The following is a 15,764-nucleotide window of genomic DNA, read 5'->3' on the forward strand; positions in this document are numbered from 1 at the left end:
CGGCGACCCGTTTGAGAAGAGGACGGCTTCCCTCTACAATACATATCAGGAGGTTCTCTCTTTCTAACAGACACATGTTCCGTCTTCTTCTAATGGCCTCAGGATGAGCGAGTTACTGTATTCGATCACTTCATTGATGATGTCGTGTTCTCGATGGCTGAACTGACGCTGCCGGCCTCGCCGCATGGAGCGGCCTGCTGTGGGGAGCACCGGCATCTGTGAGAGACACAAGGGGAGCCCTGAAGACAGGCCACGCCCCTCAGAGCTCCTTCAAGCCTTCAAACGAACAACGTGTTGGCCTGCGGCTGTCGGCCATTACCACAGTGCTGCTGGTGGTCATGGCAACAGGTGTTGAACTGGATGCACTGAGGATCGCACTCGCACAGCCGACCGCGCCTGAACGCCTCACCACAGCGGCCCCGACAGGACTGGGCTGAGAACATCAGAACATCAGAACATCAGAACAACAGAACAATAGAACATCGACAATAGAACATCAGAACAATAGAACATCAGAACAATAGAATAGAACAACAGAACAATAGAATAGAACATCAGAACAACAGAACATCAGAACAATAGAACATCAGAACAATAGAATAGAACAACAGAACATCAGAACAATAGAATAGAACATCAGAACAATAGAATAGAACAACAGAACATCAGAGCAATAGAATAGAACAACAGAACAATAGAATAGAACATCAGAACAACAGAACATCAGAACAATAGAATAGAACAACAGAACATCAGAACAATAGAATAGAACATCAGAACAATAGAATAGAACAACAGAACATCAGAGCAATAGAATAGAACAACAGAACAATAGAATAGAACATCAGAACAACAGAACATCAGAACAATAGAATAGAACATCAGAACAATAGAATAGAAGAACAGAACATCAGAACAATAGAATAGAACATCAGAACAATAGAATAGAACATCAGAACAATAGAACAACAGAACATCAGAGCAATAGAATAGAACAACAGAACAATAGAATAGAACAACAAAACAATAGAACATCGACAATAGAACATCAGCGCATCAGCAACTCGTTCCAACTCTCTTAAAGTTAAAGCTGCATCAGTCGATTTTGGCCACTAGGGGCAGAACTGGAAACAAGTTCAAAGAGGCTGAACGCTCCGTAGAAACCAAAACAGGAAGCTAAAAAAGCTAAAGAGCTCCACCAACACCGGGAGCTGAAAGACACTAAAGATCAATAGAAACCAAAACAGTTATCTGAAGAGGCTAAACAGCGCCGCATGAACCTCAACAGTACGCTCTGGAGCCCAGCAGCCTGATTGGTTGACGGTGTAGCATCCATGCAGCGTGGGCGTCGTACCAGCGGTGCAGGTGGGCTGGAAGTCCAGGCAGCACTCGTTGTGCTGCTCACAGCTGAAGTCACAGGAACACTGACGACCTCTGGAGAAGACCTCGCCACAGCGGCCCACGCAGCTGCCTGAAGGACACCAGAACTTCAGGGACCATCAAGTGGTACTGGTCCAGACCCAGAGATGCTGCTGCAGGCTGAGAGGCTGAGGGGCACGCTGAGGATACACTGAGCTCCTCTCTCCTCTCTCCTTATGGACGCTGAGGATACACTGAGCTCCTCTCTCCTCTCTCCTTATGGACGCTGAGGATACACTGAGCTCCTCTCCTCTCTCCTTATGGACGCTGAGGATACACTGAGCTCCTCTCTCCTCTCCTCTCTCCTTATGGATGTCTAGGATACACTGAGCTCCTCTCTCCTCTCTCCTTATGGACGTTTAGGATACACTGAGCTCCTCTCTCCTCTCCTCTCTCCTTATGGACGCTTAGGATACACTGAGCTCCTCTCTCTCTCTCTCTCCTTATGGACGCTTAGGATACACTGAGCTCCTCTCCTCTCCTCTCTCCTTATGGATGTCTAGGATACACTGAGCCCTCTCCTCTCTCCTTATGGATGCTTAGGATACACTGAGCTCCTCTCTCTCTCTCTCCTTATGGACGTTTAGGATACACTGAGCTCTCTCCTCTCTCCTTATGGACGCTTAGGATACACTGAGCTCCTCTCTCCTCTCCTCTCTCCTTATGGACGTTTAGGATACACTGAGCACCTCTCTCCTCTCCTCTCTCCTTATGGATGTCTAGGATACACTGAGCTCCTCTCTCCTCTCCTCTCTCCTTATGGACGCTTAGGATACACTGAGCTCCTCTCTCCTCTCCTCTCTCCTTATGGATGTCTAGGATACACTGAGCTCCTCTCTCCTCTCCTCTCTCCTTATGGATAAATTCACATCTCTCCATTGCACATTACTAACTCTCTTTTTAGTCCTTGTGACTTCTTGACTCAAAGGTTTTTTTTATTTCTTGAGAGTTGTTTCTGATCCGATGTGAGGTCAAAGGTCAGATTGTAAAAGCCCTCTGAGGATAATTTGTAGTTTTTGATGTTGGGCGATACAAAATAAACTGAATTTCATTGAATAACTATCACAAGTGGGCTGTGAGACACGTCATGGATGTAGTCAACATTCGGCTTTGATGCATTATAGACATATAGTAGGCGTGTACCAGATATTATAAGACATACTAGGGATTTTATTTTACATTATAAAGTATTATATGTGCAATATGAGACATTTCAAGTCATTGTGAATCCGGATTTGAGTTTTTATTATCAGTGCTCTCTAACACGTGACCTGGGGTCATGCACATGCTCTGATGTCCCTGATGACCCGCCGGGCCAGGTGCAGTCACCGGCCGGTCCTACCTGGTGCAGCAGCAGCAGTGGAGGTCACAGCGAGGCCGAGCAGCAGAAGCAGCGCGGGCATTTCCATCGTCTTCATCATCGTCGTCTTCATCATCATCGTCTTCACACGGCTGGAGTCTGAGCCCGGCGGCGGTGAGCGGAGCGCAGAGAGAGAGAGAGAGAGAGAGAGAGAGAGAGAGAGAGAGAGCAGCTGGGCGAGCTGCTCCTCGTCTTTCTTCACTCGCTGGAGTGTGTGTGGGTCTTATATATATGAGACCCTTTGGATCAGCATCACACACACTCACTCACTCACACACACACACACACACACACACACACACACACACACACACACACACACACACACACACACACACACACACACACACACACACACACACACACACACACACACACACCCCCGCAGACTCATTAAAAGCTGCCAGGCGGTATTTAAACGTTCTACACTGGCAATAAAGGAACTCCAACACAGTGAAGCGGCGTGGGACTCATTACAAAGGAACTTTATTTGAAATGGACAGTATTTTCATAAAGTCCAATGTTGTCGTGTTGTTGTTGTTGTTGTTGTTGTGAGGTCTGTGGCTTCATCCACATGTGATGTGACTCCCAGCTGGAGGGATGAGGTGTTCAGTGATGTCATGTGGTCTTCTGACAGTTATTCAGCGTTCTGGTTTCAACAGTTCAATCCACGGGTCGTAAACAGTGTCTAGTGGTGAGCGGAGGAGAGGAGGAGAGGAGGAGGAGGAGGAGAGGGGGAGAGGAGGAGAGGAGGAGGAGGAGAGGGGTAGAGGAGGAGGAGAGAGAGGAGAGGAGGAGAGGAGGAGAGGAGAGGAAAGGAGGAGGAGGAGGAGGAGGAGAGGGGGAGAGTAAGATAGGAGGAGAGGAGGAGAGGAGGAGAGGAGAGGATGAGAGGAGGAGGAGGAGAGGGGGAGAGGAGGAGGACGAGGAGAGGGGGAGGGGGAGAGTAAGAGAGGAGGAGAGGAGGATGAGGAGAGGGGGAGAGGATGAGAGGAGGAGGAGGAGGAGAGGAGGATGAGGAGAGGGGGAGGAGGAGAGTAAGAGAGGAGGAGAGGAGGAGGAGGAGGAGGAGAGGGGGAGAGGAGGAGAGGAGGATGAGGAGAGGGGGAGGAGGAGAGAGGAGGAGGAGAGGAGGAGGAGGAGGAGGAGGAGGAGGAGGAGAGGGGGAGAGGAGGAGAGGAGGATGAGGAGAGGGGGAGAGGATGAGGATAGGAGGAGGAGGAGAGGAGGAGAGGAGGAGAGAGCCTTCACGGAGGTTCATATGGATAGAAAGCAGTGGAACGTCTCCATGTTCTTTTTCAATTCTTCCCCACTGATTGAACTTCATTTAAAAATAAATTGGGGGCAATTTTAGAAAATTTTGAAATAAGATTAAACTAAACTTAAATAATAAATATACTTATTTCATACATTATATGAGCAATTGGCATACAATGGCAATAATAAGACTAGTAGGCAGTAGTTACAGATTCAAAGTGTTTTTTTAGATTTTTTTAACAAAAAACAAACAGAAAACATTAATCAGACAATCCTATTCAATTTTGTTCTTATTTCTTTGTGGTTATTCATTGTTATTACATTTCTTAAACAACTCTTAACAATTATAACGTATTTCTTTGTTTTTTATTGATTTGTGAGTTCAGGCAACACAGACAGGAGGACACACAACAAAGAACACAAACAAAACCAGATTACATGATCATAATTACGGGGCGTTGTCTGCCTCTCCCGGTGACATCAGGGGCAACATCATATTTCCTAGGGGCAGTTCTGCCCTTTGCCCCGGTGTGTTCCCGACGCTGATAGACTGACGACTTTTGGGTTGATTCTTCGCTTTCAGCATCACATTAAAGGCCGAGTGTGGACGTTTAGAAGAGTGTCTGACCGTGGAGGGAGTCTGGAGGAACGGACAGGAGCAGAGGAGCTCCTGTCAACATTGACACACAATGTGACGAATATTGTGAAGGGCAGAAACAAATATCTCAAAGGCCGTCTAATATAAAGTAAATACTGAGAACTAACTTCATATAAAGCTGCTGGAGGCTGGAGGGAGGAATGACATTGGGTGGATGAACATGTCTGATCACTATTCTACATATTTGGTCTTTAATGAAGACAGAAGTCTGACATCTGGAGCACATCAGCTTGTTGACGTCGGCTACAGCCACGATCCAACGAGTCACCGCACACACCAACACACCCACTGGCCCCCGCGCACCTGTCGGCCCGCCTCCTCAATGAGCCGCGTCAGATTGAAGCAGCTCATAAAACGTTATGAGCGCCCCACCATGTACAGACTGTGGGCAGCTCACAGCACGTTGTAAATGTGCTCCTTTAGTTCTGTGACCCGAGCTCGGTGGATCGTAGCGCCGTTATTGAGAGGTCGAGAGCACGGGCGTGTCCCTCCACTGCTTGTTCGGGATTAAACAGACAATGCGTCTGAAGCATCGTCTGAGCCTCAGGGCTCCATTCTAGGACCGATTGTATTTTCTCTTGATCCTCAGTTTGCGTCCCATTCTGAAATAGTACGATATGTCGGTGCGTTGCTATGCAGACGATGCGCTGCTGCAGCAGGACGTCTCTGTGAGAGGCCGTGAGCACATGGACCAGCTCGGCCTCAGTTCCATGTGACAAAGGGAGTTTAGTTTTCTCTACTTGATCAATATCACAAGCATTTTAATTGTTTCTGACGTTTGCTTATTGTCTACAACTTATTTATGCTTTTATTACTTAATTTCTGTATTATTGTTATTCCTTGTTTGCATGCCTCGGCCATAACATGATTTCTCGGCTTCGAGTTGTCTAAAAATGCAGCTGCCAGACTTCCACTAGAGAGCATTCCTATACATCATGTCATCATGTTTTATTAAGTCTCAGTCTCACTTTTTATCATCTACCTACATTTAGTTTTTTTGGTGATGCTGAAGTTAGTTTTCAGTAAACAGAACATTAAACATCCCAGTGACACCACATGCTGGTTAAAAGGGGATATGTAGGCCTATACTGCACTGTAACAGATTACATTTCCTATAACATGAAAAGTGGCACTGCTCCTATTGTGAGAGAAGGGATTGGGGACACACCCCTGCTAGCCCACTCTGTCATATACATATATATTATATATATTAATATTAATAAACTGAATTGTATGAATAAGATGTCCTTAATATGTTAGTCTTGGAATAAATGTTAACATGTCAACAGGATGCCTCTAGTATGTGTATATATATATATATATATATATATATGACAATACTTGACATGTGTGACGCTATTTATTTATTTGTAGACACCATACTCGGTAGAAAAAGCAGATTTTCTGAATTTGATGTAACTCCGGAACTAAAGAGTCCGTATGTTTGTTTCCGCCCGGACAGTGTAAAAGACGAACTAAACACCTCAGCGTGAGCAGAAGACGCTTCAAAACTCAACTTTCTGAGCCGTCGCTGCCTCAGTGACCACGCGGCTGTTTCTTTTGTTTCGAGCTCGGTTTCCCGTGTTGTTGTAGTCGGTTGTTTCTGAGTTAGTTCATCACGTGTTGCGCGCGGCGAGGAGCAACCGGAACCACAGCAACTGTCCGGCTAACGAGGTGAGCTAGCTTAGCTAGCTAGCGGTCGTCATCGAGGAGTCACGTGGGTCCCGTTGAGCTTTACAGGGCTGACACGTCATCAGCAACGCGCCACTTCAAACGGCACATCCCATAATACCAACACGGAATCACGTGTACACAAATAGACTGCTGTGCATTTTAAATGTGCATGGATAAGAAATATAAGAATATGAATGATGACGAAAAGTAAAGTAGCAGTATTTAATTCAGTAAATAAAACCTAAACATTATTTTCAAATTGACCTGTTTTTATACTTTTTACATGTCTGTTTAGTTTATTGTATATATATATGTGTGTGTGTGTGTATATGTACAAATTCATACACACATAGTATACATATGTCTGTGTGTGTATATATGTATGTGTGTGTGCGTGTATGTATACATTCACACATAGTATACATATATATGTGTGTGTCTGATTGTGTGTGTATACGTACACATACATACACTGTGTGTGTGTGTCTGATTGTGTGTGTATACGTACACATACATACACTGTGTGTGTGTGTGTGTCTGATTGTGTGTGTATACGTACACATACATACACTGTGTGTGTGTCTGATTGTGTGTGTATACGTACACATACATACACTGTGTGTGTCTGTGTGTGTATACGTACACATACATACACTGTGTGTGTCTGTGTGTGTATACGTACACATACATACACTGTGTGTGTGTGATTCCTGCTCCTCTCTCAGCCGCCATGCTCCTGGTGGACCCGGGTCTGTACGTCGGCACGGCGACCGACCTCGATGACGGCCGGGCGCTGTCCGACGCGGCCGTCTCTCACATCCTGTCCGTGGACTCTGTGGACCCCGCCCTGCTGGTTCCTGCTGATGGGGGCTTCCGCAGGAAGTGGGTCAATGTTCTGGACGAGCCGACCTCTGACCTCTTGAGTCACATGGACAACTGCTTCCTGTTTATTCGGGAGGCCGTTGAGGAAGGCGGAGCTACACTTGTTCATTGGTGAGGGGTCAGAGGTCAACCGGATGCCTCTAGTATGTGTGTGTGTATATATATATATATGTATATATACACTACCGTTCAAAAGTTTGGGGTCACTTAGAAATGTCTTTATTTTTCAAAGTAAAGCACTGTTTTTTCAATAAAGATAACATTAATCATAAATACCCTCTCTACATTGTTAATGTGGTAAATGACTATTCTAGGTGAAACGTCTGGTTTCTAATGAAATATCTCCATAGGTGTATAGAGGCCCATTTCATCATCACTCCAGTGTTCTGATGGTACATTGTGTTTGCTAATCGCCTTAGAAGACTAATGTCTGATTAGAAAACCCGTGCAATTATGTTAGCACAGCTGAAAACAGTTATGCTGGTGATATAAGCTATACAACTGGCCTTCCTATGAGCTTGAAGTTTGAAGAACAAAATTAATACTTCAAATATTAATCATTATTTCTAACCTTGTCAATGTCTTGACTATATTTTATATTCATTTGATAAATAAAAGTGTGATTTTTCATGGAAGACACAAAATTGTCTGGGTGATCCCAAACTTTTGAACGGTAGTGTATATGTGTGCGTATATATATATATGTGTCTTTTTAGATGAACTAGGGCTTTTATTCATTTACAATTCATCATCAATACAAGGTGTGTCTGTGTGTCTGTGTGTGTGTGTGTGTCTGTGTGTCTGTGTGTCTGTGTGTGTGTGTGTGTCTGTGTGTGTGTGTGTGTCAGTCAGGCCGGTCGGAGTCGCAGTGCCACCATCATTACTGCTTATCTGATGAAGAGATACCAGCTGGGCTTCACTGAGGCGTACCACAGGCTGAAGGCCATCAAACCGGACGTACAGTAAGTGTGTGTGTGTGTGTGTGTGTGTGTGCGCCTGCACTGCTTCTTGAGTCTCTCTTTGATGACCTGACTGTCTAAAAGGCCTCAAAGTGTGTCTGTAGTGTTTGTTGTTCCTGGTTTTTAACTCTCTGTGCATCCTTCACGTACCTGCTGGCTCCTTGGTCAGAATGGAAGTCCTCGTCACGTGACTGACGGCGGCTGTGTTCCAGGGTGAACCCTGGCTTTGAGGAGCAGCTGTGTATGTACGAGGCGCTGCAGTGTGAGCTGGACACCTCCAGTCCTCTGTACAAACAGTACCGGCTGACCAAGATCACAGAGAAGTACCCAGGTGAGCAAGTCCTGTCATCTGATTACAACGTGGCAGATGAGTAGCCAACGCACTCTGTTGATTATTGGCGTCTTGCTTTTCTTCCTGTGTGTGTGTGTGTGAGCAGAGTTGAAGCACGTCCCCAGGGAGCTGGTTGCCGTCGACCCCGCCCTCTCCAGCTCCTCCGAGGCGTCCTATCGCTGCAGGAAGTGCAGGTGAAAGGTGGAGGAGTGTACACGGCGGCCGAGGATCACGATGCTTCCGAGTTCATGTCCCGAGACTTTAAATGAGGAAGCTTTACTCGTCATCGTCATGTTCTTCCTGAAGCAGGATCACACCTGTTGCTAAGTGCAGAGATGCTGCCTTTATTTCAGAAAAAGATCTGGTCGGGCATTAATTCATCATTTCAGTGATTGGCAGCACTTTGGGAAAAACTCTGACATTCTGAATCCTCCTCCTCCTCTTACCCCTCCTCTTCCTCCTCTTACCCCTCCTCCTCCTATGCAGACGTGCTCTGTTCCGTGGCTCCAGTATTCTCAGTCACCCAGTGGGAGAAGGAGCGCCAGCCTTTGGTTACGTGAAGTCCTACACACACACGGGTGAGAACACAGGTGTGATGTTCCTCTAACACATTCACCAGAGCTAGCTATATATATATATATATATTTAAAAAAAAAAATATATTTATATAGATATTTATTTATATATATATAGATATTTATAAATGTATTTCTATTTATATATATAGATATGTATATACGTATTTATATATACACATTTATATATAAATATTTATTTATATCCTGTATATACTTATTTATATATTTAGATCTATATTTATATCTAAATATAGAGTTATATATTATAGTTATATGTATATATAATTCATATGAATGACTTGCATGAAACATGTTGTTGTCCAGGAGACGTCCAGTGCACGTCTTACTTCATCGAACCTGTGCAGTGGATGGGAGAGGCTCTACTGGGAGTGATGGACGGACAGGTAACGCACACGCACCCTCCGGAGGGACCGTTATTAGTTGGTATTAGATCGCTAATACTTGGAGCCAGAATTGTTTCATTGATATGAGAACGCTCTGTGGACGAAACCAAGTACACAAGTATGCATGATGGTTCTGATCGCCTTCACTGGAGAGGCTTTCTGATCTCAGATCTCAAATCACTGCTGTCTCTGCGCTCATGGTACTTCGCCTGTGTGTGTGTGTGTGTGTGTGTGTGTGTGTGTGTGTGTGTGTGTGTGTGTGTGTGTGTGTGTGTGTGTGTGTGTGTGTGTGTGTGTGTGTGTGTGTGTGTGTGTGTGTGTGTGTGTGTGTGTGTGTGTGTGTGTGTGTGTGTGTGTGTAGATGCTGTGTCCTAAGTGTAGCGCTAAGCTGGGCTCGTTCAGCTGGTGTGGCGATCGGTGTTCGTGCGGTCGCTGGGTCGCTCCGGCCTTCCAGCTGCACCGCAACCGAGTGGACGAGATCCAAAAGATCAACATTCAGAAATGATCCGTTTCAGACTTCGGGAGTTTTTGCGTGACAAAAAAATAAATAATTCACACGCTGGTACAGACACCGACTTACCTCCGGGGGTTTGACTTCTTCAGAGTTTCAGGTGGCTTTTCAAATGTCATAAAGACGGTTGCCAAATGCAATATATATATATATATATATATTTTTTAAATTATATATATTTATCTATACATTTATATATATTTATATAAATGTCTATATTTATTTTTATGTATAGTTCAGAAATTGGTGCTGCAACAATAACGTCAAATATATTTCAAATAATACCTCCGTCTGTGTCCTGTGATCATTGGGAGGCTTCGTACGGCTTTTAGTTTTTTGTCGTCGTTTTCTTGGCAGAAATCTTTCGCATTTCACATCTACGCACGTTTTCTCTCTCGCCTTTCCGTGATGGCCCAGTCAGGCGCCAGAAGCCTCCTGTGGCTGGGCGAGCCAGGCGCCATGGAGTACACGGAGTCTGAGAGTCTGGAGCTCTGGCACTTTGTGCCGGGCGACACGTTCCTGAATCGACACGCTTACTTCCCCGAGGGAGAGCGCCCGTTCCTGAAGGCAGCCGCCGAGGAGCTGGAGACCGAGGTCGGACCGGAGAGAAGCTGCAGGGGGTCCCAACGCCTGGCCATCGGCGGGAGGCCGCCTTTTGATCAGAGGACGGCGAAAGCTGGGTTTGGGGACTTAATTCAATTTCAATTCAATTCATTTTGTATAGCCCATTATTACACATTATCCTCAGAGTGCTTCAATCTGTACATATCCCTGACCTTTGACCTCACATCGGATCAGGAAAAACTACCAAGAAATAGAAAAAATCCTTAATGGGGGGGAAAAAAGTAAGAACCCTTCAGGAGAGAACAGAGGAGGACCCCTCTCCAGGATGGACAGAACAATAGATGTCATGTGACCAGATGAACAATAGATGTCATGTGACGAGATGAACAATAGATGTCATGTGACCAGGTGAACAATAGATGTCATGTGACCAGATGAACAATAGAAGTCATGTGACCAGGTGAACAATAGATGTCATGTGACCAGATGAACAATAGATGTCATGTGACCAGATGATCAATAGATGTCATGTGACTAGATGAACAATAGATGTCATGTGACCAGGTGAACAATAGATGTCATGTGACCAGGTGAACAATAGATGTCATGTGACCAGATGAACAATAGATGTCATGTGACCAGGTGAACAATAGATGTCATGTGACCAGATGAACAATAGATGTCATGTGACCAGATGAACAATAGATGTCATGTGACCACATGAACAATAGATGTCATGTGACCACATGAACAATAGATGTCATGTGACCACATGAACAATAGATGTCATGTGACCACATGAACAATAGATGTCATGTGACCAGATGAACAATAGATGTCATGTGACCAGGTGAACAATAGATGTCATGTGACCAGATGAACAATAGATGTCATGTGACCAGATGAACAATAGATGTCATGTGACCAGATGAACAATAGATGTCATGTGACCAGATGAACAATAGATGTCATGTGACCAGATGAACAATAGAGGTCATGTGACCAGATGAACAATAGAGGTCATGTGACCAGGTGAACAATAGATGTCATGTGACCAGATGAACAATAGATGTCATGTGACCAGGTGAACAATAGATGTCATGTGACCAGGTGAACAATAGATGTCATGTGACCAGATGAACAATAGATGTCATGTGACCAGGTGAACAATAGATGTCATGTGACCAGGTGAACAATAGATGTCATGTGACCAGATGAACAATAGATGTCATGTGACCTGATGAACAATAGATGTCATGTGACCAGATGAACAATAGATGTCATGTGACCAGGTGAACAATAGATGTCATGTGACCAGGTGAACAATAGATGTCATGTGACCAGATGAACAATAGATGTCATGTGACCACATGAACAATAGATGTTATGTGACCACATGAACAATAGATGTCATGTGACCAGATGAACAATAGATGTCATGTGACCAGGTGAACAATATATGTCATGTGACCAGATGAACAATAGATGTCATGTGACCAGATGATCAATAGATGTCATGTGACCAGGTGAGCAATAGATGTCATGTGACCAGGTGAACAATAGATGTCATGTGACCAGATGAACAATAGATGTCATGTGACCAGGTGAACAATAGATGTCATGTGACCAGATGAACAATAGATGTCATGTGACCAGAAGAACAATAGAAGTCATGTGACCAGAAGAACAATAGATGTCATGTGACCAGATGAACAATAGATGTCATGTGACCAGAAGAACAATAGATGTCATGTGACCAGATGAACAATAGATGTCATGTGACCAGATGAACAATAGATGTCATGTGACCAGATGATCAATAGATGTCATGTGACCAGATGAACAATATATGTCACGTGACCAGATGAACAATAGATGTCACGTGACCAGATGAACAATATATGTCATGTGACCACATGAACAATAGATGTCATGTGACCAGATGATCAATAGATGTCATGTGACCAGATGAACAATAGATGTCATGTGACCAGATGAACAATAGATGTCATGTGACCAGATGAACAATAGATGTCATGTGACCAGATGAACAATAGATGTCATGTGACCAGATGAACAATAGATGTCATGTGACCAGATGAACAATAGATGTCATGTGACCAGATGAACAATAGATGTCATGTGACCAGATGAACAATAGATGTCATGTGACCAGATGAACAATAGATGTCATGTGACCAGATGAACAATAGATGTCATGTGACCAGATGAACAATAGATGTCATGTGACCAGATGAACAATAGATGTCATGTGACCAGATGAACAATAGATGTCATGTGACCAGATGAACAATAGATGTCATGTGACCAGATGAACAATAGATGTCATGTGACCAGATGAACAATAGATGTCATGTGACCAGATGAACAATAGATGTCATGTGACCAGATGAACAATAGATGTCATGTGACCAGATGATCAATAGATGTCATGTGACCAGATGAACAATATATGTCATGTGACCAGATGAACAATAGATGTCATGTGACCAGATGATCAATAGATGTCATGTGACCAGATGATCAATAGATGTCATGTGACCAGATGATCAATAGATGTCATGTGACCAGGTGAACAATAGATGTCATGTGACCAGATGATCAATAGATGTCATGTGACCAGATGATCAATAGATGTCATGTGACCAGATGATCAATAGATGTCATGTGACCAGATGAACAATAGATGTCATGTGACCAGATGAACAATAGATGTCATGTGACCAGATAAACAATAGATGTCACGTGACCAGATGAACAATATATGTCATGTGATCAGATGAACAATAGATGTCATGTGACCAGATGAACAATAGATGTCACATGACCAGATGAACAATATATGTCATGTGATCAGATGAACAATAGATGTCATGTGACCAGATGAACAATAGATGTCACGTGACCAGATGAACAATAGATGTCATGTGACCAGATGAACAATAGATGTCATGTGACCAGATGAACAATAGATGTCATGTGACCAGATGAACAATAGATGTCATGTGACCAGATGAACAATAGATGTCATGTGACCAGATGAACAATAGATGTCATGTGACCACATGAACAATATATGTCACGTGACCAGATGAACAATAGATGTCATGTGACCAGATGAACAATAGATGTCATGTGACCAGATGAACAATAGATGTCATGTGACCAGATGATCAATAGATGTCATGTGACCAGATGAACAATATATGTCATGTGACCAGATGAACAATAGATGTCATGTGACCAGATGATCAATAGATGTCATGTGACCAGGTGAACAATAGATGTCATGTGACTAGATGAACAATAGATGTAATGTGACCAGATGAACAATATATGTCATGTGACCACATGAACAATAGATGTCATGTGACCAGATGAACAATAGATGTCATGTGACCAGATGAACAATAGATGTCATGTGACCAGATGAACAATAGATGTCATGTGACCTGATGAACAATAGATGTCATGTCACCAGATGAACAATAGATGTCATGTGACCAGAAGGAATCATTACAGAGTAACAACACATTCACTGAGTCTGACAGAGTGTGATGAACTGCTTGTCTTTCATGCTCAGCTCAGAGCTCGACTCTGAACCACAACCGTGATTCATATTTGTCAATATTTTCCAGCCAAAGATTCTTGAACACGTTTCCTGTTTCCTGTTTGAAATGAGCAGAATGCAAAGGCGATGCAAAAGAGGAGAATAATCAAAGCAAGGATGTCCTTAAAGCTCACTCCTGTCTTCTCTACATTTGACTGTTAGGAACACACTAATCCCCTCAAACTATATTTGCACACAGCTGCTTTGTGTCGGGATTTGTTTGCGAGTCACGAAACACGTGACGTCGCCTATAGGGTGTAAAGTGTGGTTTGAATGAGGGCGTTATCGACTCCCAAAAAGTGCTGCCCTCCGAATGTAAACACGAGATGAACTCTGTGGCCACGGGGACTGACGAGAGGCGAGCGGTGGGTTCTCTTGTCGACCTTGAAGGTGAGGTGGGCGCCCGATGCAAAACACAACGGCTCCCAGCTTATTGGTCCTCGGCGCCGCTTTGCGTCTTCATCGCGCCGCAGCTCTCCCTCCATCTCCTCACGATGGAGCAAACCTCCGCCCGAGTCCTGCTCCTCCTCGGCGCGTCTGCAGCTTTTGCCAAGTACGTCCACGTCCCGGAGAAGAAGACCTGGCCCGAGGCTCGGGAGCACTGCCGGCGGGTTCACACCGACCTCGCTCCCGTCGGCAGCGCGAATGACACGGAGCGCCTTCGGCTGCTGACCGGCGACAGCCGCGAGTTCATGTGGGTCGGACTGCAAAGGAGTTCAGCGGACAGAAGCCAATGGACGTGGTCAGGAGGTGGAGGGGTCCACATTTTTCTGGGCGGAGCGTGAGCCGGATAACAGAGTAAATGAAAACTACGGCGCCATGCGCAACTACAAGTGGCACGATACGTCCGCGACACAGTTTATAACGACCTTCTTCTGCTCCAGAGCGGTCGTGGTGAGGGAGAGAAAGACGTGGGAGGACGCCTTGGAGCACTGCAGGGAGCGTCACCGCGGCCTCGGACACCGAGATGGCGCTCCTCCAGAGAGAGCCGAGCGGAGACGAGACCACGGCGCACGTCTGGATCGGTCTGCGGTTCTTCCCCGGAGGCTGGCTGTGGGTGGACGGGCAGCCGCTGGCTCACGAGGCCTGGGGCCCGGAGGGGAAGGCCGAGTGCCCGGAGGTCAAGCCGGGTCGCGGGCGGGACGCGGCGGGGAGCCGGATCGGAGACGACGACGACGCATGGTCTTCACGGGTCGGGGGTCGATGCACACAATCTGCCGGGTGTCCAAAGTAAAAGGGAGGTGACTGCAGCTGTTAAAGTCCAGAACTGGGAGGCTCACGACTGCGTGGAGAGTCTCCATTTCATCTGCTACTGAGAGCTCAACTGGTGATGTGTATTTGTCCCGTTGCTGGACTCGCTCATTGTGACACTGGGACTGCAGTAGTAGCAGTTTGTTTGCTCTTTTGGGTGGGAACGTGTGTTTTTGGGGTGTATTCTATCATTTAGTTTCCATGTTAAAAACCGTGTGTAACCATATTAATGGTTGGATGAAAACAAAATGTAAAGTTAAAATCAAATTACAAATATAAAAACAT

General features: G+C 45.0%; 1 protein-coding gene across 4 annotated transcripts; it reads left to right on the forward strand.

The window, feature by feature from the left end:
• Positions 1–6,091: 6,091 nt before the first annotated feature.
• Positions 6,092–15,764, forward strand: dusp12 (dual specificity phosphatase 12). 4 transcript variants are annotated; one of them, XM_056421287.1, is made up of 9 exons: positions 6,092–6,368; positions 7,094–7,361; positions 8,099–8,212; positions 8,422–8,540; positions 8,647–8,734; positions 9,027–9,118; positions 9,443–9,522; positions 10,451–10,713; positions 15,113–15,764. In XM_056421287.1, the coding sequence occupies exons 2-9, from the start codon at positions 7,099–7,101 to the stop codon at positions 15,471–15,473; spliced, it is 1,380 nt and encodes a 459-aa protein (XP_056277262.1). In that variant the 5' UTR covers positions 6,092–6,368; positions 7,094–7,098; the 3' UTR covers positions 15,474–15,764. The 4 variants fall into 4 exon arrangements, with proteins under 4 accessions (XP_056277262.1, XP_056277264.1, XP_056277265.1 ...); XM_056421289.1 differs by lacking the exon at positions 15,113–15,764 and adding an exon at positions 14,257–14,344 and having other exon boundaries at positions 6,094–6,368; XM_056421290.1 differs by lacking the exons at positions 10,451–10,713; positions 15,113–15,764 and adding an exon at positions 9,884–10,321 and having other exon boundaries at positions 6,107–6,368.

The sequence above is a fragment of the Pseudoliparis swirei genome, chromosome 8 (genome assembly GCF_029220125.1).
Source record: "Pseudoliparis swirei isolate HS2019 ecotype Mariana Trench chromosome 8, NWPU_hadal_v1, whole genome shotgun sequence".
Lineage (NCBI taxonomy): Eukaryota > Metazoa > Chordata > Actinopteri > Perciformes > Liparidae > Pseudoliparis > Pseudoliparis swirei.